This window comes from Salmo salar, chromosome ssa09, assembly GCF_905237065.1.
Source record: "Salmo salar chromosome ssa09, Ssal_v3.1, whole genome shotgun sequence".
Taxonomy (NCBI): Eukaryota; Metazoa; Chordata; class Actinopteri; order Salmoniformes; family Salmonidae; genus Salmo; species Salmo salar.
This window is the reverse complement of record NC_059450.1, coordinates 130,766,895-130,794,632: the sequence shown is the minus strand read 5'-3', so window position 1 is coordinate 130,794,632 and position 27,738 is coordinate 130,766,895. Positions and strand designations below refer to the sequence as shown.

At 41.0% G+C, this 27,738-nt stretch overlaps 3 protein-coding genes across 5 annotated transcripts; all 3 read left to right on the top strand.

Moving 5' to 3' along the window:
* The first annotated feature begins 5,149 nt into the window (after positions 1 to 5,149).
* On the top strand, positions 5,150 to 10,202 carry LOC106612788 (fructose-bisphosphate aldolase C). The gene is made up of 9 exons (XM_014214280.2): positions 5,150 to 5,243; positions 6,823 to 6,959; positions 7,226 to 7,437; positions 7,853 to 7,907; positions 8,046 to 8,206; positions 8,334 to 8,417; positions 8,512 to 8,686; positions 8,881 to 9,080; positions 9,346 to 10,202. Exons 2-9 carry the CDS (start codon positions 6,848 to 6,850, stop codon positions 9,430 to 9,432), a joined length of 1,086 nt encoding a protein of 361 aa, XP_014069755.1. The 5' UTR covers positions 5,150 to 5,243; positions 6,823 to 6,847; the 3' UTR covers positions 9,433 to 10,202.
* A 2,762-nt stretch (positions 10,203 to 12,964) lies between these two features.
* LOC106612789 (serine/arginine-rich splicing factor 1B) lies at positions 12,965 to 21,712 on the top strand. Its single transcript, XM_045724618.1, is given in 6 exon segments — positions 12,965 to 13,408; positions 13,770 to 13,899; positions 13,901 to 13,967; positions 19,634 to 19,806; positions 20,042 to 20,769; positions 21,236 to 21,712. Coding segments are annotated over 5 exon segments (765 nt in total). The 5' UTR covers positions 12,965 to 13,217; the 3' UTR covers positions 20,246 to 20,769; positions 21,236 to 21,712.
* Positions 21,310 to 27,473, top strand: dyl2 (Dynein light chain 2, cytoplasmic). Of its 3 annotated transcripts, XM_045723293.1 has the most exons (5): positions 21,310 to 21,594; positions 24,616 to 24,716; positions 24,855 to 24,903; positions 25,827 to 25,963; positions 26,144 to 27,473. In XM_045723293.1, exons 4-5 carry the CDS (start codon positions 25,832 to 25,834, stop codon positions 26,279 to 26,281), a joined length of 270 nt encoding a protein of 89 aa, XP_045579249.1. In that variant the 5' UTR covers positions 21,310 to 21,594; positions 24,616 to 24,716; positions 24,855 to 24,903; positions 25,827 to 25,831; the 3' UTR covers positions 26,282 to 27,473. The 3 variants fall into 3 exon arrangements, with proteins under 3 accessions (XP_045579249.1, XP_045579250.1, NP_001135077.1); XM_045723294.1 differs by lacking the exon at positions 24,616 to 24,716 and having other exon boundaries at positions 21,341 to 21,594; NM_001141605.1 differs by lacking the exons at positions 21,310 to 21,594; positions 24,616 to 24,716 and having other exon boundaries at positions 24,767 to 24,903; positions 26,144 to 26,597.
* The last annotated feature ends 265 nt before the right edge of the window (positions 27,474 to 27,738 follow it).

Here is a 27,738-nt window from a genome sequence, read left to right as displayed (position 1 = left end):
ACAAAGGCCTGCTCGCAGAAGTGTTTTAGGTAGCGTTTGACAGTGATGAGGGGTGGTCGTTTGACCGCAGACCCATAGCGGATACAGGCAATGAGGCAGTGATCGCTGAGATCCTGATTGAAAACAGCGGAGGTGTATTTGGAGGGCAAGTTGGTCAGGATAATGTCTATGAGGGTGTCCATGTTTAGGGTTGTACCTGGTGGGTTCCTTGATGATTTGTGTGAGATTGAGGGCATCTAGCTTAGATTGTAGGACTGCCGGGGTATTAAGCATATCCCAGTTCAGGTCACCTAATAGAACGAACGCTGAAGCTAGATGGGGGGCGATCAATTCACAAATGGTGTCCAGGGCACGGCTGGGAGCGGAGGGGGGTCGATAGCAGGCAGCAACAGTGAGAGACTTATTTCTGGAGAGATTCATTTTTAAAATTAGAAGTTCGAACTGTTTGGGTATAAACCTGGAAAGTATGACAGAACTTTGCAGGCTATCTCTGTAGTAGATTGCAACTCCTCCCCCTTTGGCAGTTCTATCTTGACGGAAAAAGTTGTAGTTGGGTATGGAAATCTCAGAATTTTTGGTGGCCTTCCTAAGCCAGGATTCAGACACGGCAAGGACATCAGGGTTGGCGGAGTATGCTAAAGCAGTGAGTAAAACAAACTTAGGGAGGAGGCTTCTGATGTTGACATGCATGAAACCAGGCTTCAACTTTAGGAGACGGTCAAGGCGCTTGCTGGATTTTCTTGGGCGCCCTGAAGCCTTCTGCAGAAATGCAATGGAAATCTTTTTGGGGGATTCAGTTCATTTGCATGGCAAGAGTGACTTTGCAATTCATCTGATCACTCTTCATAACATTCTGGAGTATATGCAAATTCCCATCATACAAACTGAGCTTTGTGAAAATTTATATTTGTGTCATTCAGCAAAATTTTGGCCACGACTATGTTTTCTTTATTTACTTGGCCTATTTGGCTCCCTCTCTTCATCTGTATACCTCTTTGCATACCCATTTAATGGGGTGATAAATATAGATGAGCTTTAATACACTGAAAATCACCATTTACCAAAAAGGGTTTATAACAATTCTATTTCCCATTGAGATTAACAGTACTGAAACTCAAAGCCTCTGAAGGCACTACCTGTAACAGCACACTATTTTAAAATGTGGATCAACCACCTGCATGTTTGACCTTTTACCTTTGTCATTAAATTTATATAAGAAGATCTCTATTTTCCTGAAAATCCTTTCACATATATATTTTTTTAACAAAATGTTTTATTCTGTGTAATTTTATGTTTGATGGCTTAGGCCATCAATTATTTGATTGACTGTTGTGTGACTGATCACAAAGTCCTGCTGTATACCCATTTCTCATTAGATTTCACTAAAGCCCCTATAAACGCACGATGGAGTTGTCTCCTGTTAAGATATACTAGAATAAATATCAACGGAAATATGTACGTTTAAGCATAGCCTCTTCTTTGGAGCCACTTGAAGTGTTAAAAAAGAGTTGATAAGCTCCACAGGTTTTTTAGGTTAGATGTTGTTAGCTGTTCCAGATATAGAGCCTGAGTCACTTCAGACACCTCATCATCAGTCATGACAGCAGAGAACATAAACACACACATTTGAGCCAGAACAATACAAGAGGAGGCTTTCAGTTTATTGTTACCAAACAGAAAAGTATAAATCTGACGGAGTATCATTCATTGGGTATTTCAAATGTTTTTTTTCCTCTGAAATCTGTGTGGTTCATGGAGCTTGCAATGTCGCGGTCATGGGTTCGATTCCTGCTGGGGCCCAGGCCACCCATATAAAAATGTATGGATGATTCACTACTGTAAGTCCTTTAGGATAAAAGCATCTGCTAAATGGCATATTTTATATATTATGTTAACACACTGTACAGTATTTATATTGCACAACACCTGGATACACAACATCCAACTTTTTTCCAAGACCTTGGTGTGACGGTGACCTATTTGGTAAAACTCTGAGAACACAGAGAAATCCTTAAGGGAGCAACCTAATAGGACGTAAAATTGAAGACCAGATAAAGCATCGTCATTAAATGTTTTAATTAGGTTTAAACAGAAAAAAATAGCCACAGCCCCAATGGAGACGGCTAAATATAATCTAAGCACAAGTCCCAGTCATCTTCCTAAAATGTCTCCTGAATTGGATGGTGTAGTGGGCTCCTCTCTCTGCGGTCTGACATTGAATTCCTCTTCAGGCCCTTGTCTTAAACAGGTCTGGTACAGTACGTCTGTGGTGTTAGTCCAGTGACCCACATCTTTACATTGGTAGACACCTCTAGCACACTGACACAATTATGGAGGGAGGGATGGAGAAGTCCCATAAAATAACACTAGAACAAGTGAGATGTCCTAGAAAAGTAGAAAATGTATTTTCTCATTTCTATACAGTAAATGGGAGATATTCAACTTGCCAAATAAAGGATAAAGTTCAAACACTTGATGAGACTTTATATAATTTCTCTCTTAAGTATTTACTGTGAAATGCATGTAATTCCTGATAGAATTATATATACAGTGGGGAGAACAAGTATTTGATACACTGCCGATTTTGCAGGTTTTCCTACTTACAAAGCATGTAGAGGTCTGTAATTTTTATCATCGGTACACTTCAACTGTGAGAGACGGAATCTAAAACAAAAATCCAGAAAATCACATTGTATGATTTTTAAGTAATTAATTTGCATTTTATTGCATGACATAAGTATTTGATCACCTACGAACCAGTAAGAATTCCGGCTCTCACAGTCCTGTTAGTTTTTCTTTAAGAAGCCCTCCTGTTCTCCACTCATTACCTGTATTAACTGCACCTGTTTGAACTCGTTACCTGTATAAAAGACAGCTGTCCACACACTCAATCAAACAGACTCCAACCTCTCCACAATGGCCAAGACCAGAGAGCTGTGTAAGGACATCAGGGATAAAATTGTAGACCTGCACAAGGCTGGGATGGGCTACAGGACAATAGGCAAGCAGCTTGGTGAGAAGGCAACAACTGTTGGCGCAATTATTAGAAAATGGAAGAAGTTCAAGATGACGGTCAGTCACCCTCGGTCTGAGGCTCCATGCAATGATCAATGATCATGAGGAAGGTGAGGGATCAGCCTAGAACTACACGGCAGGACCTGGTCAATGACCTGAAGGGAGCTGAAGGGAGCTGGGACCACAGTCTCAAAGAAAACCATTAGTAACACATTACGCCGTCATGGATTAAAATCCTGCAGCGCACGCAAGGTCCCCCTGCTCAAGCCAGCGCATGTCCAGGCCCATCTGAAGTTTGCCAATGACCATCTGGATGATCCAGAGGAGGAATGGGAGAAGGTCATGTGGTCTGATGAGACAAAAATAGAGCTTTTTGGTCTAAACTCCACTTGCTGTGTTTGGAGGAAGCAGGATGAGTACAACCCCAAGAACACCATCCCAACCATGAAGCATGGAGGTGGAAACATCATTCTTTGGGGATGCTTTTCTGCAAAGGGGACAGGACGACTGCACCGTATTGAGGATGGATGGGGCCATGTATCGCGAGATCTTGGCCAACAACCTCCTTCCCTCAGTAAGAGCATTGAAGATGGGTCGTGGCTGGGTCTTCCAGCATGACAACGACCCAAAACACACAGCCAGGGCAACTAAGGAGTGGCTCCGTAAGAAGCATCTCAAGGTCCTGGAGTGGCCTAGCCAGTCTCCAGACCTGAACCCAATAGAAAACCTTTGGAGGGAGCTGAAAGTCCGTATTGCCTAGCGACAGCCCCGAAACCTGAAGGATCTGGAGAAGGTCTGTATGGAGGAGTGGGCCAAAATCCCTGCTGCAGTGTGTGCAAACCTGGTCAAGAACAACAGGAAACGTATGATCTCTGTAATTGCAAACCAAGGTTTCTGTACCAAATATTAAGTTCTGCTTTTCTGATGTATCAAATACTTATGTCATGCAATAAAATGCAAATTATTTACTTAAAAATCATACAATGTGATTTTCTGGGTTGTTTTTCTGGGTTGTTGTTTAAGATTCCGTCTCTCACAGTTGAAGTGTATGATAAAAATTACAGACCTCTACTGCAATATCGGCAGTGTATCAAATACTTGTTCTCCCCACTACATTTTATCCAACCACTTCAAGTGAAAATGTAACAACTGAAAATGCCACCATAAAGACAATGTAGCCTATCACTGTTGACCTTCATGTGATGGACCTGATCTCGATTATCGACTTATGTAAACTACTCAAACATTGATTGTTGTTATATCTTGTTCACATAAAATAATTGACCCCATTTATCTATGTCACAGTTCTATATTTCATTTACATCCACTGGAAACACTATTTCTGAACCTATTAATACACATGATTTACTACTAATGCAGATATGCATAGGAGTGTTTGAATTGCTCTGAGACTGAGCTTTTCTTCTGGGTCTTAGGGGGAGGTCTGAATTGCCAAGAGATTCAGAAATGTGCCTAAGGCATAGTTCAACCTAATTATATAAGTCTATGATTTCAACTAATTAGAGGAAAATAGTGAGCAAATTGGTTTAACACTTAAATGAGGTTGCGCTGAAGGGTTCAGCGTTATTATAGCTTAAAAAAACATTATTGGGCCAACATACTGTAATGAACCTGGGTGTACACAATGGTGCTGTTTTAAGTAGCCAGGCTTCTTGAAATCTAACTTCTATGTAAAAACAATGTAGAGAAACACAAAACTGTTGTTTGGAATGATTAATTAGCTTCATGTTTCATCCACTGAACTATTGATTGAACTGCCATTGGGACAACTTGTCAGAACAAGACAACTTGTACCTGCAATACAAGTGTATCATTATTATTGTAACGCCTTGGAATGATGGATTAGTTTATGTTGAATGCAGAAGAGGCTGGTAGGAGGAGCTACAGGAGGATGGGAATCAATGGAATGGTATTAAACACATGACAATAACTTGTTTGACTCCGTTCCATTGATGCCACTCCAGCCATTACAATAAGCCGGTTCTCCTATAGCTCCTCCCAACAGCCTCCTCTTGTTGAATGTATTCATCCATATTTATTTTTTATACATCAACAAGCCCCACCCTGTCATTAAGCCCCGCCCTAGAGGTGTTGGTTTTGGAGGTCACAGAGCTGAGTGGGATACAAGGGAGCAGCAGTCTGTCAGACAGCGCAGTGGCTATCACTTCTCCAGTGAAAAAGTGAATTCTGAATTAGCATCCTGTCAGGTAAGGTTCTTAAGTTATTTTTACATGTACTTTTCATTTCAGCAAACTTTAGTTAACAGGATAGAGAATATGATATTGAGCTACTATGAATGTTCAACTATTGGATGAGTGGTACACAGAGATGCTGATAATGCTATTAAAGTAATGTGTTTATGTTTTATTTGGAAAACTAAAGATATTACAATGGATTGTTATTGTCTTGCAATTTACTAAACCAAATTAAAGGAGTGGATTGGAGTGAAATTATGATAAGTCAATGCATGGTAGATTTACTTTTTTTACTGGCTATTGTTTTATTTTTCCTTGGTTATTGCAGACAGTGGAGTGCGAAAGCTGAGGGTCTGTGTTGACATGGTGATTTTCCATACCCACTATCAAGGGATGTGATATGAATGCATGAATCAACAAGTGCATTGTGCTACCCCACAGATCACTGTAGTCAGCGCTGCTACATCAGCAAGTGGGAAGTGTGATTAGGGGCCTTCTACTCTCAATAAATAGTACTCATACAGTAGAAAAGTCTCTATGTGAATTTTATGTATTGCTACCTCATAAGTTTTTTTTTCACTTGCCAATTTGATGTTGCTACTACAGCTACACAGAACCAGGGTAATATTTCTGAAAAACTCTCTGGTTTGGACTGACAGAATTCCCTCACCTTTCTTGTGCCTCCTGGGCTATTTGTTTGGTGGGCTGCATAGTCAGCACAAAGGTCCACACATCCCTAATCCCTGCTGACAATGTGCCAATAAGGACAGTCACTCAGCCAAAATCCCTGGGATTTGAGAGGATGAGAGCAGTGGTGGAAAAATTACCCAATTCTCATACTTGAGTAAAAGTAGACATCTTAATAGAAAATGGCTCAAGTAAAAGTGAAAGTCACCCAGTAAAATACTACTTGAGTAAAAGTATAAAAGTATTTGGTTTTAAATATACGTAAGTATGAAAACTAAACATATTTGCTAAAATATACTTAAGTATCAAAAGTAAAAGTACACATTATTTGAAATTCCTTATATTAAGCAAAGCAGACGGCATCCTTTTCTTGTTTTTAACATTTACGGATAGCCAGGGTCACACTCCAACATAATTTACAAACGATGCGTTTTTGTTTAGTGAGTCCGCCAGATCAGAGGCAGTAGGGATGACCACGTGTTCTCTTGATAAGTACATGTAATTAGACAATTTTACTGTCCTGCTAAACATTCAAAATGTAACAAGTACTTTTGGGTGGAAGGGAAAATGTATGGCGTAAAAATAACATTATGTTATTTAGGAATGTACATTTACATTTAAGTCATTTAGCAGACGCTCTTATCCAGAGCGACTTACAAATTGGTATGTAGTGAAGTAAAAGTAAAAGTTGTCAAACATATAAATAGTAAAGTACAGAAACCCCAAAAAACTAATTAAGCAGTACTTTAAAGTGTTTTTACTTAAGTACTTTACTCCATTAGTTGGGAGAGATATGCCCCTACTGTTGATCTGTCTCCAGCTAAATATTTCCCTGAGTGAATTTTGATCAATTTAGACCAGCAAAGATATGCAAGATCTGATATCTAATGATATCCCTATGCAGGTTGTGTGATCGACCATCTCTCAGGATGACGCACCAGTTCCCAGCCCTCTCCAGTGGTCAGAAGAGGGAGCTCCAGGAGATTGCACTTCGTATCGTCACTCCAGGGAAGGGCATCCTGGCTGCTGATGAGTCTGTGGGTCAGTAAGGAGCTCTGCATCTTCTCTATGCATTGGAAAACCATCGTAATGAAAATTATTATACAACAATTTACATTTATGTACGGTATTAACAAGACAGTGGGACCTACTTTCAAGAAATCAGACAAATCTTCATTTAGAGTGGTGCTTGACAGAACCCTCTACAAAGCAGTGGTACTGGATGGTGTACCAATAGATTATTCCGTTTTTATAATTGTAGGTTTACCAGACTGTGAACATGCTTTTTCTAATGTTCCTGGAAACAGGGAGCATGGCGAAGCGCCTTAACCAGATAGGGGTTGAGAACACCGAGGAGAACCGCCGGCAGTACCGCCAGATTCTCTTCAGTGCTGATGACCGCATCAACAGCTGCATCGGAGGAGTCATTTTCTTCCACGAGACGCTGTACCAGCACGCTGACGACGGCACGCCCTTCGTCAAGATGATCAAGGACAGGGGCATCTCTGTGGGCATCAAGGTACTGTATGAGCACAAGGTTCAAAAGGGCCAATGGTGATATCTGAAGTATGTTTTATGTCTTTGGTCTCTAGCTTGGGCAAGAATACGTGTTGACCCTACTTCTACTGTATATAACATTAGTGAGGGAAGGAATGAGAATGTGGAGCATAAGGCTACTTGATATGCTCCAATGGACAGTCCCAGGAAGGGAGCAGGTTTCAACATTATGGAGACCAAAGGTTAGTACAGATACTCTGATCAGGAGTTCTACCCCTGATGGATGGCAGTGCTATGGATAGAATGGCTGCTATTAATATCAACACCATCTGGATGAAAATGAGCTGGCTTTAAGACAAAGTGATGATCAGTGTGAAGGGGAGGAAGAACCATTGTAATTTGTATTTTTTTTATCTGCTCTACCTCCTTTTCTTCAGGTTGACAAGGGTGTTGTCCCCTTAGCAGGAACCAATGGAGAATCTACCACTCAGGGTAAGGCCAAGACCCCTCGGGTTCCACTCAATCTGATCATCAAAACTATCTGAATTTGACAAATACAAAATGTAGTCTGCCACTCACTGGTAAATCCCAATCCTTTACAGCCTTATTCATCTCTTTCTCATCCTGTAGGACTGGATGGGCTCTCAGAACGCTGTGCTCAGTATAAGAAGGACGGGGCAAACTTTGCTAAGTGGCGCTGTGTGTTCAAGATCAGTGAGACCACCCCCTCTAAACTGTCCATTGAGGAGAATGCAAATGTTCTGGCTCGATATTCAAGCATTTGCCAGCAGGTAAGAACTCCACAAACACAGTGTAAAGGCACAATGTCAGATATGAGGAAATATTATAATTGCAGTACGTAACATCAGCATCACGTTCTAATCATGATGCTAATTATGTCCTTTTTCTGTCACCCAGCATGGGATTGTGCCTATTGTGGAGCCAGAGATTTTGCCTGATGGAGATCATGATCTGAGGCGTTGTCAGTATGTCACAGAGAAGGTGGGACCTTACCCCAACTCTTAACCTGTTACTGTGTAATATGTATTTCTAACATTGCCAGTTTATCATGTTCCACGTGTTCCATGTTGTGCAGGTGCTAGCTGCATTGTACAAGGCCATGTCTGACCATCATGTGTACCTGGAGGGCACTCTGCTCAAACCCAATATGGCCACTCCTGGCCACAGCTGCCCCACCAAATACAGCGCAGAGGAGGTCGCCATGGCAACAGTCACTGCCTTGCGCCGCACCGTCCCTCCTGCTGTCACGGGTAAGGTCATAGGCCATTGGCCTCTCAGAGAAGTTCAGAAAGAGGGTATATACAGTACTAGTGTCAGATTCAGTCACTATACCAGTGATTTGGCATATTGAACAAAGGTTAATTTATTGGCAGTTTGTAAAGCACTTATGGTGCTGATAGAAATCCATTGACTGTTCACTCTATTTTGTTTTCTGTGTGTGCAGGAGTGACGTTCCTCTCTGGGGGTCAGAGTGAAGAGGAGGCCTCTGTCCACCTGAATGCCATCAACAACTGCTCCCTGGTGAAGCCCTGGACCCTCACCTTCTCGTACGGCCGAGCCCTGCAGGTGTCCGCACTCAAAACCTGGCGTGGACATAAAGAGAATGAGAGTGCTGCAACTGAGCAGTTTATCAAGAGAGCAGAGGCATGTAGATCACTTTGTTTTCAGACTCTTGATCAACCTGGCTTTCGTCTTTTAGCACTTAGCATTGTTGAGGAACATATTTCTTCTGAATATTTTTTTTAAATAAATCTGGACACTGCTATTAAGAACATTTCACAATTTTTCAAATGTGGAACAGTCATTTGAGGAAGGGATCTATGTTTTCAGTTGACATGATGTGAGTTTGCTCCTAACAGTTTTTGTGTGTTTGCCCCTCATACCCCCATCCCCTTTCTCTTACTATCAGGTGAATGGCCTGGCCTGTCAGGGGAAGTACACTGGTGGCGGGGATAGTGAATCCGACCAGATCTATGTGGCCAATCATGCATACTAATGAGCAAGTGATGCCTCGCATTCCAGCTTTGGCCAACCAATAGCATAGTCCGCTGTCACTGCCATACCAACAGCCAATCGCAGGCATATGCTGTCAACAATCTGTATTCTAGGAGTTATATTATAGTTATTTGAATGTACACACTGGTAATTCAAAAATGTTGCACATTGGTGGACACACTAGATATAAGGGTCTAATGAAATGAGTCATTGAAGGACGGCCTTTGATTAGACACGTTCAACAATATTATTGTAACCTTTGAGATGACAACATGTTCTTGTGGTAGTAGCAAAATGAAACTTAATTGATGTTTTGGTTGTTTCATTACATATTTTGATGAGATTCAGAATTATCTTTTTCCATGTAATTGACACCTTCCAAACTGCTGCATACTCGGATAAGCGTCAGATAGGGTGCATGGTGTAGGCCCATTGTGTGTGATGAGAATGGAGAACTCTAGGTTTTTTTAAGAAACCATACTGCCATTCCACTTTCAGGATTCATATTAGAGATGTGTGTCTAAACAAAATAGCTGTGTGAAGACACTAGTTTGTAGAAATTGGGTGTTATTCTTTTATAGTGGCACAAAGTTCCAAAGACTTCTCGTTTTGGATTAACTAATGGATAGCTGGACTTACAATAAATAATGTTAGGTGTAAAATTTTATTTTTGTGATTTAGCTAAGTATTGTTCTCTATGCAAGTGATGTATCAAATACTGTCATGCAAAATTAAATCATAATAACAATAAATTAAGTTCAGTTGAAACAATCTGAGAATTCTGGTTTTATTTCTCATTAATTAATCTCGAATACACCATAACTAAAATATCCCGTAATTTGGTCAGATGCTCATGCTCCATAGTCTGTCCAGGAGAGATTAGGCCTAGTCATAATTTTGTGTTTTGTTGTAACTGCACCAAAGAGTAGGCCTACCTACACATTGCACTATTTTTAGATTATTTTCTCCCGTAGGGTTAAACTCTGAGAATGTTATCCAGTTCTTGACTTTAACAGAATACTTACTCTACCATTCAAAAGTTTGGGGTCACTTAGAAATGTCCTTGTTTTTTAAAGAAAAGCACGTTTTTTTGTCCATTAACATAACATAAAATTGTTCAGAAATACAGTGTAGACATTGTTAATGTTGTAAATGACTATTGTAGCTGGAAACGGCTGACTTTTTATGGAATATCTACATAGGCGTACAGAGGCCCATTATCAGCAACCATCACTCCTGTGTTCCAATGGCACGTTGTGATAGCTAATGCAAGTTTATCATTTTAAAAGGCTAATTGATAAAACTGGCCTTCTTTAGACTAGTTGAGTATCTGGAGCATCAGCATTTCTGGGTTCGATCACAGGCTCAAAATGGCCAGAAACAAATAACTTTCTTCTGAAACTCGTCAGTCTATTCTTGTTCTGAGAAATGAAGGCTATTCCATGCGAGAAATTGCCAACAAACTGAAGATCTCGTACAATGCTGTGTACTACTCCCTTCACAGAACAGCGCAAACTGGCTCTAACCAGAATAGATAGAGTGGGAGGCCCCGGTGCACAACTGAGCAGGAGGACAAGTACATTAGAGTGTCTAGTTTGAGAAACAGATGCCTCATAAGTCCTCAACTCGCAGCTTCATTAAATAGTATCTGCAAAACACCAGTCTCAACGTCAACAGTGAAGAGGCGACTCCGGGATGCTGGCCTTCTAGGCAGAGTTCCTCTGTCCAGTGTCTGTGTTCTTTTGCTTATCTTAATCTTTTATTTTTATTGGCCAGTCTGAGATATGGCTTTTTCTTTGCAACTCTGCCCATTTACAACATTAACAATGTCTACACTGTATTTCTGAACAATTTTATGTTATTTTAATGGACCAAAAAAATGGTTTTCTTTAAAGAACAAGGCCATTTCTAAGTGACCCCAAACTTTTGAACGGTAGTGTATCTGGAAAATATTCTTAGTTAATTTATCCTCACCCATAAACTAGTAGGCTATTTGTAGCTTGTCATCTGGTTTGCTTTCCTATACGTTGGTCCATGGCACCATCTACTGGCCCAAAGATTGTAGTTGATGATCAAATCAAATTGTATTTGTCATGTGCGACAAATACAACAGGTAAGGGAAAGGGGGATATATAGTCAGTTGTACAACTGAATGCCTTCAACTGAAATGTGTCTTCTGCATTTAACCCAAGCCCTCTGAATCAGAGAAGTGCGGGGGGCTGCCATAATCGGCATCCACGTTTTCGGTGTAGCCCTTACTGTGAAATGCTTACTTAAAAGCCCATAACCAACAATGCAATTTTAATAAAAATAAGAGTTAAGAAAATGTTTACTAAATAAACTAAAGTAAAAAAAAATAAAAGAGCAACAATAAAATAACAATAACGAGGCTATATACAGGGGGTACCGGTACCAAGTCAATGTGGGGAGGTACAGGTTAGTCGAGGTAATTAAGGTAATATGTACATGTACAGTAGGTAGGGGTAAAGTGACTATGCATAGATAATAAACAGTGAGAAGCAGCGGTGTAAAAAAGGGAGGGGGGTCAATGCAAATAGTCCGGGTAGCCTTTTGATTAGCTGTTCAGCAGTCTTATAACTTGGGGGTAGAAGCTGTTAAGAAGCCTTTTGGACCTAGACTTGGCACTCCAGTACCGCTTGCCGTGCGGTAGCAGAGAGAACAGTATATGGCTAGGGTGGCTGGAGTCTTTGGGAATTTTTAGGGCCTTCCTCTGACACTGCCTGGTATAGAGGTCCTGGATGGCAGGAAGCTTGGCCCCAGTGATGTACTGGCCCGTATGTACTACCCTCTGTAGCCCCTTGCGGTCGGAATGCGAGCAGTTGCCATACCAGGTGGTGATGCAACCAGTCCGAATGCTCTCGATGGTGCAGCTGTAGAACTTTTTGAGGATCTGAGGACCCATGCCAAATCTTTTCAGTCTCCTTAGGGGGAATAGGCATTGTCGTGCCCTCTTCACGACTGTCTTCGTATGTTTGGACCATGATAGTAGGTGATGTGGACACCAAGAACCTTGAAGCTCTCAATCTGCTCCACTACAGCACCCATCGATGACAATGGGAGCATGCTCGGCCCTCCTTTTCCTGTAGTCCACGATCATGTCCTTTGTCTTGATCACGTTGAGGTAGAGGTTGTTGATACAGTATATTAGGCTCCAAGGTCCTAATTCATAATCAATGTAGTGTCTGTATACTTTAGATGCACACTCACTTGTGAAATCACTATTATTGGTGTAGGCCGTCTACCTATAATAATAGGTTGCTGGACACTACTCATAAGGCCAACTGATAAATAATAGCGATTTAAAATTGCAAGATGAAAATGGCCAAACAATAATAATCTAAGAATCTGCTCCCCTGAAATTATTCGCGTAATCATACCAATATTTCACACCTGCGTTTACTTATTTGACATGTATTCTATGAGAGAGGCATACTGAGACCCAGGTCTCTTTTACAGATTGTACTATCGTGGACTATTTTATTTGGCGGACGTAGCCATTTCTAGTTTTCTACTGAGCACATTTCCGGTACTCATGAATGCCCTCGCGGAGAAGCGCGATTCTGAACGGGGAGAAGTGTAGCTATCTAGTACACAACTTTAAGCGCGAGTGTTACCTTATTTCGTGTTGTTTTCAGCAGTGTTTGTGTACTATACTCAAATGAATTTCTAATCGGCGGTGATATACTTGAATACCGTCTTGCGAAATCGCTTTTTATTTCAACCTACCGCTAAAATAAACTAGCTAACGTTAGCTTGCTAGCTACTATGTCGGGAGGCGTCGTGCGAGGCCCAGCAGGAAATAACGATTGTCGAATTTATGTCGGAAATCTACCCCCTGATATTCGCACTAAAGATGTGGAGGACGTGTTCTACAAATACGGAGCTATTCGAGACATCGATTTGAAAAATCGGAGAGGGGGACCTCCCTTTGCCTTCATCGAATTTGAAGATCCCAGGTAGCTAACGTTAAAGGCTAGCTTGTTAGCAACTCGTGCACTGCTCTAACGTTAGTTATCTGCTCATGCGAGATCGTGAATCTTCTCTGCACATGTATCTAACGTAACTATCTATTTTCGTTTTAGGAATGTACAGTAACATCAATTGGCCTGATAGCTAGTTGCTTCCGTTTCTGCATTTACATGTTGTGAAGGTGTCTTTGTTTGTGGCTAACCGACTAAACCCCACGATTTATCATCGTAAATCGTGGAGTTAAGTTGGGCCGGTTAACTACTGTTAACATATTATGCTAATGAGGCACACCGCAGAGTGCTGTGTGGACGATTGTTTAATAAGACTTTTCTATGATCACTTTTTCAGGGACGCAGACGATGCAGTGTACGGACGAGACGGCTATGACTACGACGGTTATCGGCTGCGAGTTGAATTCCCTCGGAGCGGCAGGGGTGGGGGGAGAGGCGGCTTTGGTGGTGGTGGTGGTGGGGGGGGTTGGTGGCGCCCCTAGAGGCAGATACGGGCCGCCATCCAGACGCTCAGAGTACAGGGTCATTGTCTCAGGTGAGTCATGTAACTAGGGTATTAAGGGTCAAAATGAAACTGGTTTTGGTATTATACTTTGTACTCAATGTTATAGAGAATCATCTCAGGAACACCATTTTATGAGGTTAGGGATTTACAATTGCTGAGATCTCATTTACAAGTGATCGAAAAAAGGTCGTGGACTGGTCAATGTTAATCCCAAATCAATAATGGCCTCAAATCCACCTGTCTGTAGTCTATATTTCAACAGGTTTTGTCCAATATCTCAAGATAGGGTGGCCACATTGTAATAACATTTTCAGTGGCGCAGCGGTCTAAGGCACTGCATCTCAGTGCTTGAGGCGTCACCACAGACACCATGGTTCGAATCTAGGCAGTATCACAACAGGCTGTGATTGTGCGCAGCCCTATAGGACTCCCAATTGGCCCAGCGTCGTCGGGTTTGGCCGGTGTAGGCCGTCATTGTCAATAAGAATTTGTTCATAACTGACTTGCCAAGTTAAATCAATAAATCAGAGTTTATTCAAATACAAGTAAAATGTATGAAATTAAACCGCGATATTATGCAAATGATTCAGTACAGAATACACAATTACAGTGATTTAAGACCAAAAGTTAAGGTAGGGGGGTCTTATTAACACATCTTTGTGCTTTGTGCAAAAATAAGTCTGCAACAATTTCATATATTAGAATAAACTTGTTATACGATTTTATGCAAAATAGGTACTTAATACGCAAATTACTATATGGAATTAAATAAGATAACAGGATGGTAGGCCCATTCATTTAAAATAAGGTGGTCATATTGTTAACATACAGTACCAGTCAAAAGTTTGGGCACACCTACTCATTCAAGGGTTTTTCTTTATCTTTACTATTTTCTACATTGTAGAATAATAGTGAAGACACAAAAACTATTAAATAACACATGGAATCATGTAGTAACCAAAAAAGTGTTAAAACAAATCAAAATATAGTTTATATTCTATAAAGTAGCCACTTTTTGCACACAATTGGCATTCTCTAAACCAGCTTCATGAGGTAGTCACCTGGAATGGATTTAAATTAACAGGTGTGCCTTGTTAAAAGTGAATTTGTGGAATTTCTTTCCTTAATGCGTTTGAGCCAATCAGTTGTGTTGTGACAAGGTAGGGTTGGTATTAGAGGTCGACCAATTATGATTTTTCAACGCCGATACCGATTTTGTTGGAGGACCAAAAAAGGCCACTACCGATTAATCGGGCAATTTTTATATATTTGAAATAATGACAAGTACAACAATACTGAATGAACAATGAACACTTATTGTAACTTTATACATAAATCTATTTAGTCTCAAATAAATAATGAAACATGCTCAATTTGGTTTAAATAATGCAAAAACACAGTGTTGGAGAAGAAAGTACAAGTGCAATATGTGCCATGTAAAAAAGCTTAACGTTTAAGTTCCTTGCTCAGAACATATGAAAGCTGTTTTAAAAAAAAAAATTATACTCCCAGTAAAGAAATATTAGGTTGCCGTTATTATAGGAATTATGATGTGTCGACTATTTCTCTCTCTACCATTTGTATTTCATATACCTTTGACTATTGCATGTTCTAATAGGGCTGGCAATACTAAAGTGCCTATCTCAGGAGTTGATAGGCTTGAAGTCATAAACAGCGCTGTGATCATGCATTGCTAAGAGCTGCTGGCAAACGCAGTAAAGTTTGAATGAATGCTTACGAGCTTGCTGCTGCCTACCACCGCTCAATCAGACTGCTCTATCAAATCATAGACTTCATTATAATATAATAAACACAGAAATACGGGCCGTTGGTCATTTAATATGGTCAAATCCAGAAACTATCATTTTAAAAACAAAATGTTTATTCTTTCAGTGAAATACGGAACCGTTCTGTATTTTATCGAACGGGTGGCACCCCTAAGTCTAAATATTGCTGTTACATTGCACATCCTTCAATGTTATGTCATAATTATGTAAAATTCTGGCATATTAGTTTGCAACAAGCCAGGCGGCCCAAACTGTTGCATACATTGGGGGGGGGGGTATTTGATCCCCTGCTGATTTTGTACGTTTGCCCACTGATAAAGAAAGGATCAGTCTATAATTTTAATGGTAGGTTTATTTGAACAGTGAGAGACAGAATAACAACAAAAATATCCAGAAAAACACGTCAAAATGTTATAAATTGATTTGCATTTTAATGAGGGAAATAAGTATTTGCCCCCCTCTCAATCAGAAAGATTTCTGGCTCCCAGGTGTCTTTTATACAGGTAACGAGCTGAGATTAGGAGCACACTCTTAAAGGGAGTGATCCTAATCTCAGCTTGTTACCTGTATAAAAGACACCTGTCCACAGAAGCAATCAATCAATCAGATTCCAAACTCTCCACCATGGCCAAGACCAAAGAGCTCTCCAAGGATGTCAGGGACAAGATTGTAGACCTAGACAAGGCTGGAATGGGCTACAAGACCATCGCCAAGCAGCTTGGTGACAACATTTGGTGCGATTATTCGCAAACGGAAGAAACACAAAAGAACTGTCAATATCCCTCGGCCTGGGGCTCCATGCAAGATCTCACCTCGTGGAGTTGCAATGATCATGAGAACGGTGAGGAATCAGCCCAGAACTACACGGGAGGATCTTGTCAATGATCTCAAGGCAGCTGGGACCATAGTCACCAAGAAAACAATTGGTAACACACTACGCCGTGAAGGACTGAAATCCTGCAGCGCCCGCAAGGTCCCCCTGCTCAAGAATACATATACATGCCCGCCTGAATGATTCAGAGGACAACTGGGTGAAAGTGTTGTGGTCAGATGAGACCAAAATGGAGCTCTTTGGCATCACCTCAACTCGCCGTGTTTGGAGGAGGAGGAATGCTGCCTATGACCCCAAGAACACCATCTCCATCGTCAAACATGGAGGTGGAAACATTATGCTTTGGGGGTGTTTTTCTGCTAAGGGGACAGGACAACTTCACCGCATCATTTGACGGGGCCATGTACTATCAAATCTTGGGTGAGAACCTCCTTCCCTCAACCAGGGCATTGAAAATGGGTCGTGGATGGGTATTCCAGCATGACAATGACCCAAAACACACAGCCAAGGCAACAAAGGAATGGCTCAAGAAGAAGCACATTAAGGTCCTGGAGTGGCCTAGCCAGTCTCCAGACCTTAATCCCATAGAAAATCTGTGGAGGGAGCTGAAGGTTCAAGTTGTCAAGCGTCAGCCTCGAAACCTTAATGACTTGGAGAAGATCTGCAAAGAGGAGTGGGACAAAATCCCTCCTGAGATGTGTGCAAACCTGGTGACCAACTACAAGAAACGTCTGACCTCTGTGATGCCAACAAGGGTGTTGCCACCAAGTACTAAGTCATGTTTTGCAGAGGGGTCAAATACTTATTTCCCTCATTAAAATGCAAATCATTTTATAACATTTTTGACATGTGTTTTTCTGGGATTCTTTTGTTGTTATTCTGTCTCACTGTTCAAATAAACCTACCATAAAAATTATAGACTGATCATTTCTTTGTAAGTGGGCAAACACACAAAATCAGCAGGGGATCAAATATTCCCCCCCACTGTATAGCCTGACTCTGCGTGCGATGAATGCAAGAGAAGTGACACAATTTCCCAAGTTAATATTGCCTGCTAACATAAATGATATTCACCTAAATATGCTGATTTAAAAAAATATACTTCTGTGTATTGATTTTAAGAAAGGCATTTATGGTTAGGTACATTCGTGCAACGATTGTGCTTTTGTTAAATCACCTGTTTGTTGAAGTAAGCTGTGATTCGATGATAAATTATCAGGCACCACATTGATTATATGCAACGCTGGACAAGCTAGTTAACCTAGTAATATCATCAACCATGTGTAGTTAACTAGTGATTATGTGAAGATTGCTTTTTATAAGAAGTTTAATGTTAGCTAGCATTTCTGGTATCTTATTTCAGGTCATGAAACATGGGACCAACACTGCATGTTTTATTTTTGTTCAGTATAGTTACAAAGTAAGTAGTTGCTAAAGTTGTCCTTGATGAGATTCGAACATGCAACCTTTGGGTTGCTAGATGTTGGCGTTATACGCTCACCCGTCCACCTCGACCGACCACCCTCCTTTCTGTTATGCCTTAAGAACCAAACCTAACATATCATACTAATTTGAGTGTCCTGGATTTACATTCACTATGTTAAGTCTAGTCTGAGACCATAATGGAATGACCGAAGGGGAAGGAAGAACCTTTTACCTTAAATTGCAGTCCAAGGACGTCTGATGACTGTAAAACACCCTCTAAACATTCCCATACTTGTTGGCAATACAATGTCACATCGATCTTACTCTGGTAGTGAGGAATACCCATTGCAAATATGAAAGCTCAGATTTTGACCGTTTCGTTTAAAAACATTTTTTTTTTAAAATGGTGTCCCACAGAATTGAACGTTCTAAGCACAGCACTTTACAGTTGGGCTCATATCACGTAAATATCAAAACTTCCAGTATTGTGATTTTTAGACATGGTTAAAACTTCCACATTCATGTATTCAAATTGTTTCTATATTTTGATGACCACATTACAAAAGCTCTGACGAAGGCCGTGAGGCCGATACGTAAGCTTATTAAAGATCAGTGATACTATCAAGAGCAGTGTGCGGTTTCCTTTTTCCTTCATCTTGTTCAACTGTTGCCATGCACCTGCAACAAGATTGCTCAGATGTGCGAGTGCCTTTTGAGTTTTGGATGACCACATTATTGAAATTAGTGAAAATGAATTTGATTTATTGCAGTTTTGTAGAATGTTCGCCTAGTGTCCATTGTTTCGTCACTTAACACCCTAGTGCAATGTGGGTTGGTTTTCTATACATCATTGGTTGCACTGCACGCCACCAGGTTGACCTACCGCACTGTGCAATTGGTAACTTACCGGTCTTTAATATTTCAATGACACTGTGCTTGGTCTTCTCTATTTCACTAACAAGTAGACTCCCTGTGTTACCGCCTGATTGACCTACTGTAACGTAGCAGGTGTAAAATAAACACTTGAAACTAGGTCCCCTGCTGTACTGAACGGCCAGTTGAAAGACTGGCAGGGTTTAGGGAATGCTGTCAACATGGCCGCTGTCAACATGGCCACTGCCATTTAAAAACTCACCATACCCAGCAAACCTCAGTCTGTTCAAGAATGTAGCAAACGTTGAAGCGTACTGAACGCACCTCAGGTCTTGACAAGAAGGAAAATAAACTGTCGGGAGGTTCTCTTCTGCACTGTTCAACCAATCCAGTAAATGTGGAGGAGTGGTTAAGATGGGGTGTCGCCTTAACTTCCAAAAGCAGAAGTCATGTCACCGGTGCTCTTTCCATTTCCCCTGAAAACCAGAACATCCGGTTGTTGGGGACTCTGCAGAGGCTACTGTCTAATTGGCTAGTTCCTTTTTCACCAGACAGAAGCACTGGTCTCTTTTGGTCTGCTAAATAGTGATATCCATTCCTTCCACATTAGTTCATTGTTTCTGGTTGTGTAGAACCAGCCTGGTTTAGTTGGTCTCTGTGCAGATTCTGATTTATATTGCTATGCCACAGATCTATTGAGCAAGTTTGTACCATTTCAGTAAAGTGTTGAAAGTAATCACTGAGTTAAACATCTAATTTATTCGCTCTTCTCTCCAAAGGGCTTCCCCAGAGTGGCAGCTGGCAGGACCTCAAGGATCACATGCGTGAGGCTGGGGATGTATGTTATGCTGACGTTTTCAGAGATGGAACTGGAGTTGTGGAGTTTGTGCGCAAAGAAGACATGACCTACGCTGTTCGAAAGCTGGATAACACCAAATTCCGATCACACGAGGTATGCTTTTAGGTTTAATTGGATTTCATTATAAGGATAGGATGATATTTTCGTTAAAGGTAAGTAAAGTGACTACCAAAACTATTGAATCTTTCCCCTCAACCTCTCCCCATTTTCAGTGACTACTTGTGCAGCCTTTCAAGAACTTAAGGCTTGTTTTGATGCAATGGAAGGAACCGTTTGAGGTGGAAATGCTTTTTGTTTCAACGTCTAGTTCTTTTTGTGTGTCTACCAGGGAGAGACCGCTTACGTTCGCGTGAAAGTAGATGGTCCCCGCAGCCCGAGCTATGGAAGATCCCGTTCCAGGAGCCGCAGTCGAAGCAGGAGCCGCAGTGCCGCCAGTCGCAGCCGCAGCAACTCTCGTGGTGGTGGTGCCCGTGGTGGCAGAGGATCTCCTCGCTACTCTCCTCGCCATAGCCGCTCTCGCTCCCGTTCCTAAACTCTGTGTTGCCCTTTTGGTGGATCCCCTGTTAGCAGTTCCTCTTTCCACTTGTTTTTACCTCCTTTTGAGTTTTTCAGAAGTCAACTATAGATTTTAATTTTTGCATTCCATCTCCTGATGTCCTAGTGGAAGGTGTTGGTATGTAGGTGAATCCCCCTCCTGTCACCTTTCCTCCCTGACCCTCCCTACTTTAGTCCTTTTGTTTTCATCTCCTTTCTCAATTCATTTTAATTTACCTATTGTCTTTCCTCCAAAAATGTTGCAACATTTGAAACCCTATTGCTCTGAACTTCAAAAATGTTGATCTTAACAAGTTCAATGTTTTTGTAAGTATTGGAAAATGTATGTACTTTTTCATGGGATGGCGGGAGTCTCATTGCTAAACTGTATTTTACCCTTGTGTCTTCCTTTAGACATCTGAAGATAAGGATTAAAGAGTGATTTGGAATAAAAGTTGTGGAGCACATTTCATTTGTTTGATCAGGATAGGACATCTTAGGAGGAGTCAGGTCGAGGCAATGGTATGCTTTAGTATTGATTATTTGCATCTATTGATAAAGTGGTTGCTACAGGATGCATGATTGTCTCTTGAATATAGCACAATTTTCCTGCCCTATCTATTGTTTGGCAACCTTTTTAGCACTGAAACAGTGTATCTCTTTGGTTTTGTGCCAGGACAAAGGTCCTTCTTAGATGTACCTTTTTAACTTTAATGCTACATAAGAACCATTTACATTTTTTTTTTTTTTTTTTAAAGATGCTGTTTTAATATTAGACAGTGGCTCTGGGCTTGTTTCAGCTTAAACATTGAGAAATATTAGACATTTTCTAAAGTATGAATTTGATGGTTTGGGTGCTCACTGACATTTTCAAATTGATCTTTAGTAGTCACATGTCATGAGTGCACAAAATAAGAAGTGGGCTGGGCCCAAATTAGACATGATTCTAATGGTTTCCCTCTGATTTTTTTTTTCCTGGTATTTCAAGGTTTTGATTGGAGGAGTGGCTCAGTGGATCCCAATCCTTGGAGCCGGATCAGAGGAGCATTTAGGGAAGGGATAGGCAAGGATGGATGCTTGGAGCCGGATCAGAGGAGCGTTTAGGGAAGGGATAGGCAAGAATGGATGCTTGGAGCGGGATCCATTTTCCAGGAATCAAATCAATTGAACTAATTAAGGAATCCTAGATGCAACTTTTTGAATGGCCCAGTTTATTTCAATTTTTGAGCGGTAAATATGCGCAGAGTCAAAGGATATGGATAAGGATTATTTACGTTTTTGGAGTAAGAAAAGGAAACTGAGGACCAGGAAGTTGGATCAAAGAATGGAAGGAGACATAGGAGTCTGGTAAATAAGGGATTCAAATTTGTGATGGTTGGGTATTATATTTAGTATAGTTAGTCTGTCTTTCTTAAATTTAATTTACTCTTTTAGTTTAGCATTTTCAATAAAATCCTGAAAAGACGTACCTGTTTTTTAGTATTTTTTTTTCTTTTGAATTAATGTAAAAATGAACTTAATGGCCCTATGATGTAATAAGAGGCGAAATTGAAGAATAACCCAGTAGACCATCTACTCTAATGTATTACATTATGGGGCGGTGTCCTGGACTAAAGTAAAAACGCAACATGTGAAGTGTTGGTTTCATGAAGATCGCAGAAATGTTACATATACACAAAAAGCCTATTTCTCCTAAATGTTGTGCACAAATTTGTTTAGCATTTCTCATTAGCCAAGATAATCCATCTGACAGATGTGGCATATCAAGAAGCTGATTTAAACTGCATGATCGTTACACAGCCACATTGTATGCTGGGGACAATAAAAGCCCACTCTAAAATGTGCAGTTTTGTCACAACACAATGCCACAGATGTCTCAAGTTTTGAGGGATCGTGCAATTGGAATGTTGACTGCAGGAATGTCCACCAGAGCAGTTGCCAAAGAATGTAATGTTCATTTCTTTACCATAAGCCGCCTTCAGTGTTGTTTTAGAGAATCTGGCAGTACGTCGAACCGGCCTCGTGTATGGCGTCGAGTGGGCGAGCAGTTTGCTATTGTCTACTATGTGAACAGATTGCCACCAGGGTGGCCGTGGGGTTATAGTGTGGGCAGGCATAAGCTACGGACAATGAGCACAATTGCATTTTATCAATGGCAATTTGAATGAACAGGGATGCCGTGACAAGATCCTGAAGCCCATTGTTGTGCCGTTCATCCGCCACATCACCTCATGTTTCACCATAATGCACTGCCCCATGTCGTAAGGATCTTTACACAATTCCTGGAAGTTAATGTCCCAGTTCTCCCATGGCCTGCATACTCACCAGACATGTCACTCTGAGCATATTTGGTATGCTCTGGATTGATGTATATGAGAGCGTGTTCCAGTTCCCGCCAATATCCAGCAACTTCGCACAGCCTCTGAAGAGGAGTGGGAGAACATTCCACAGGCCACAATCAGCCTGATCAATTCTATGCGAAGGAAATGTTGCGCTGCATGAGGCAAATGGTGGTTACACCAGATACTGACTTGTTGATCCACAGCCCTACCTTTCTTTTAAGGCATCTGACCAACAGATGCGTATCTGTATTCCCAGTCATGTGAAATCCATAGATTAGGGCCTAATAAATTAATTTAAATTGACTGATTTCATTATGAACTGTAACTCAGTAAAGTCTTAGAAACTTGCATGTTGTGTTTATATTCTTGTTCAGTATATTTCAATGGAGATTCTTAATTGACCATACCTTTTAGACCAGGACTAGGCTTAATCAGGAAACCAACCTCATGGGTTGTATGAAATAACTGAATATAAACTTGTCAATAAGTGATAGAACTACCTGTTTGAGTTGCATTAGTGAGGAAATGTAAAGTATTCAGGAAAATGTTATGTCAAGCAGACGTGCTTATACTGAACAAAAATAAATGCAACATGCAACAATTTCAAAGATTTTACTGCGTTACAGTTCATATAAGGAAATCGGTCAATAGAAATAAATTCATTAGGAACTAATCTATGGATTTCACATGACTGGGAGCACAGATATGCATCTGTTGGTCAGAGATGCCTTTGAAAAGTATGGGCATGGATCAGAAAACCAGTCAGTGGCGCAGCGGTCTAAGGCACTGCATCTCAGTACAGACACCCTGGTTCGAATCCAGGCTGTATTGCAACCGGCTGTGATTGGGAGTCCCATAGGGCGGCGCACAATTGGCCCAGCGTTGTCCGGGTTAGACCGGTATAGGCCGTCATTGTAAATAAGAATTTGTTCTTAACTGACTTGCCTGGTTAAAAAGAGTTGACCCGGCTGTTGATTGTGGCCTGTGGAATGTTGTCCCACTCTTCAATGGCTGTGCGAAATTGCTGTATATTGGCGGAAACTGGAACACTGTCGTACACGTCAACACAGAGCATCCCAAACATGCTCGATGTCTGGTGAGTATGCAGACCATGGAAGAACCAAGACATTTCCAACTTCCAGGAATTGTGTACAGATCCTTAAAACATGGGGTTGTGCATTGTCATGCTGAAACATGAGGTGATGGCGGTGGATGCATTGCATGACAATGGGCCTCAAGATCTTGTCACGGTATCTCTGTGCATTCAAATTGCCATCAATAAAATGTAATTGTGATTGTTGTCCGTAGCTTATGTCTGCCCATACCACAACCCTACCGACACCATGGGGCACTCTATTCACAACGTTGGCGTCATCAAAACACTTGTCCACACACGGCATACACGTGGTCTGTGGTTATGAGGCTGGTTGGAAGTACTGCCAAATTCTATTAAACAGAAATTAATATTACATTCTCTTGCAACAGCTCTGGTGGACATTACAGCAGTCACCATGCCAATTGCACGCTCCTTGAAAAACTTGAGATATCTGTGGCAAAACTGCACATTTTAGAGTGGCCTTTTATTGTACCCATCACAAGGTGTACCTGTGTAATGATCATGCTGTTTAACAAACTTCTTGATATGCCACATCTGTCAGATGGATGGATAATCTTGGCAATGGAGAAATGCTCACTGCTAGGGATGTAAACAAATCTGAGAAATATGCTTTTTGTGAGTATGGAACATTTCTGGGATCTTTTATTTCAGCTCATGAAACATGGGGCCAACACTTTACATGCTGCGTTTATATTTTTGTTCAGTGTACATCTCACACAGACAATATAAAGTCCAGTAGAAACATGGATTGTATTTCTATGATAAGACAATGTAATATCATAGCCTATATAATGTGATATCACGCATACATTAATTGATGCTGCTAACAATAAGATTACACATTGAGCATAAATACTCCGTACACCTGAGTTTGCCAGGGGGGCCTTATCTACCTACCTCACCATGTAGTGTCAACGATGCATTGTGGGATGAAATAAGATGCTGGCATAGAGGACCTGGTAGAAAATGCTCGCAACACAAGAAGAGGTGGCAGCGCAGCCAATCGCAGTGTAAGTGGCGTAGGGCAGCGTGTTAGGGCGGGGGAGGTATTTTGCAGGGCAGTTTCCCACATTTGCTTTGAGTAAAGCTTATAAAATAATTTGTCGCAGCACGATCTAGCAAGTAAATAAAGCTTTATATCCATCAAGGTGAATTACCTGATTTTGAAGTGGAACGTATCTTCGTCTCCTACATAAGGTGAGTGACAATGTTTATTTAGTAGCCTACACGCACTCACCCTTGACTTGCATGGATGGTGGTGATTCAGTTTTTTATTTTTTTTTTATTGACGCGAAGTTTCTCATACAAGATTGTGTACTTTTTTTATATTTTGATTTTAAATCGTAAAGATGAATCTATGAACTAATGCGCAGTCGCTACCAGGTATTGGCACGAATCAGATCTCCCTCGGACCTGTTCAATCGTCCGTAATCTAAAGGATTTTATGTAGAAATTTAACGACTAACTAATGTACATTGATGTTTGCAATAGACTAGAACTGTGCATCATCCAGGGGACCAATTCCAAATTGTATTAATGTAATGTCGCCATGTGATATTTTTGTAAAAAAAAATTTGCCTTGTAATTTAATTCGACCTATATCGAGTTTCTCCGTAGCCTATTCGTATTGTACCTAACCTACACAGGGTCGTCGTCACAACGTAATCTAGTGTCGAAATACAAAGTAGCACAGTACATTCGGATACATTGATAGAACCGAGTTGTTTGCCACATTGTATCTGCACTTAATTGGCTTGTCCTTTGGTTTTCACAGTAAACAAGACTGTTAGTTAATGGTGAAGATCAAAGGGCAAGCAATATTTTTAGTTTTTTATTTAACTAGGCAAGTCAGTTAAGAACATTGTTATTTACACGGCCTACCGGGGAACAGTGGGTTAACTGCCTTGTTCAGGGGCAGAAGGACAGATTTTTACCTTGTCAGCTCGGGGATTCGATTCGGAAACCTTTCGGGTTCTGGCCAATGCTCGAACCATTAGGCTACCTGGCGTCCCCATAGTTGCAAGGGTTACCTGTGAATTCGGCCTTTATCACTTCACTAGATTTGTAATTTTGTATCTATAGTGACAACGTTAGTTGTGACGTTTTGTTCTTGTTTGCAGGCATCATGACTGACAGGAAGGCAGTAATCAAGAATGCTGACATGTCTGAGGACATGCAGCAGGATGCAGTGGACTGTGCTACCCAGGCCATGGAGAAGTACAATATAGAGAAGGACATCGCGGCCTACATAAAGAAGGTGAGATGTGCATATTGAGAATCAATCCAGTCAGGCCTGCTACTTTTGGCCTGTGTATTCCAATTGTCTTCCATGGTGCAAGCTGTTTAAAATATGACAAATGGGCAGCATGAGGTCATTTTCTTCCTCATGTAGTCATGGATTACTAAAGCCCTGTTTTGTTTTTATAAATCCCTATAGGAATTTGACAAGAAGTATAACCCTACATGGCATTGCATTGTTGGGAGGAACTTCGGCAGCTACGTCACTCATGAGACAAAGCATTTCATCTACTTCTATTTGGGGCAGGTGGCCATCCTCCTCTTCAAGTCTGGCTGAGTTCTCTGAGGCCTGGAGTGCTTCTCCTCCCAACCTGGACTGTAATGCACTGGTGGCTGATGTCACAACTTCCCACACACTTCAAATATTAAAATGAAAACATACCATGATGATACGCAACTGGCTGTGCGCAACTGCATGGACTAAGATGTACCATATTTAATGTGTATATGTTACAGTACAAATACTACTTTCACTAGTTGCCATAAAATGCAACTGGAAGAGATTTTTGTTAATGCTGTTCTACATTTTGTTATACTTAAGTTGTAAATGCTTTAACAGTGGCCTTTGATTGTATAATAAAGGAAAGCTAGAGAATGTAGTCGTGCATCTGCTTTACCCCAGAGAGCTGTTTTGTTTTCAGTGATTCCTGTGCTACTGTTTAATGTGCTTAGTTGCTCCAGACCTTGAACTACTACAGCAGTTTGTAATGCCTGTATCTTGCCAGAGGTACAAGTGAGACTAGCACAATTTATTTGGACACATCTTCCCAGATTTTCAACTGCTGTTAATGATCCCTTTTCCAGTCATATCTCATAGGTGGAATGTCTCCTCTGGCATAGCAAGGGTGTTGGCAATTTCCTATTGCTAGTTGAGTTCCTATGTTAACATGCAGATGTTTTCAGAATGGTGGCTTGGAGGTTCCATTTGCAGAGTGTTGACACCATCTGTACTTGAACCTATTCTGGCTGTGCAACAAAGGACTGAATGTTGGCATTCCGGTCCTTTTGTAGACTTAACATATCTTGGTGATTTGTTTAACTGCATCTGCCTTGTTGGTAGTTTCTATTCTGTTTATGGTTTGATACAAATTTCTATATGATTTGCACAGGTGTACCTCTTCTCTCCATGGGCATGGGAGTACAACTGCACTTCACTGAAGGAATAATTGGGTTTTTGGCAATGAGGCCCTTTATCTACTTCCTCAGCTGAACTTGTGGATTCCTTTTGTTGGACCAGTAGGAAGTTGGAAATGGTTTGGCACGCTAATTAGTGTTGGTGCAATGAATGGAAGTTGCTTGTAGATACCACATACTTCCAAACATTGCTTTAACGCATCTAAATAACATCCACGAGTTCTGACTCCAGGGAATTAAATGAAGGGCCTCATTGACAAAATCCCAAGTATCCCTTTTAAAGGGGTAAAGTTGCCCAGTAAAACTTTAATTTAGTCAATAAAATGTTAAATCAAGTCACTGTTTTCATTGTATTCTGTTCACTTTCAGATGTGCTAATTTAACCATGTCTTTGACTATGCAGTAGAATGTGTAGCCATTACTGCAAAACCATGGTGGGTTGACTCCACCACACATTCTTTGGGCTATTGGCCATTAGATTTCAGTAAGGTTACTACACCCCCAAACAGGAACAATGTAGAGACTGATCAGGACAGGTATTGGCTGGCAAATGAGTTAACCACGGTGGCAGCATGTGTGCTTCTCTGGATCTTTTCAGCA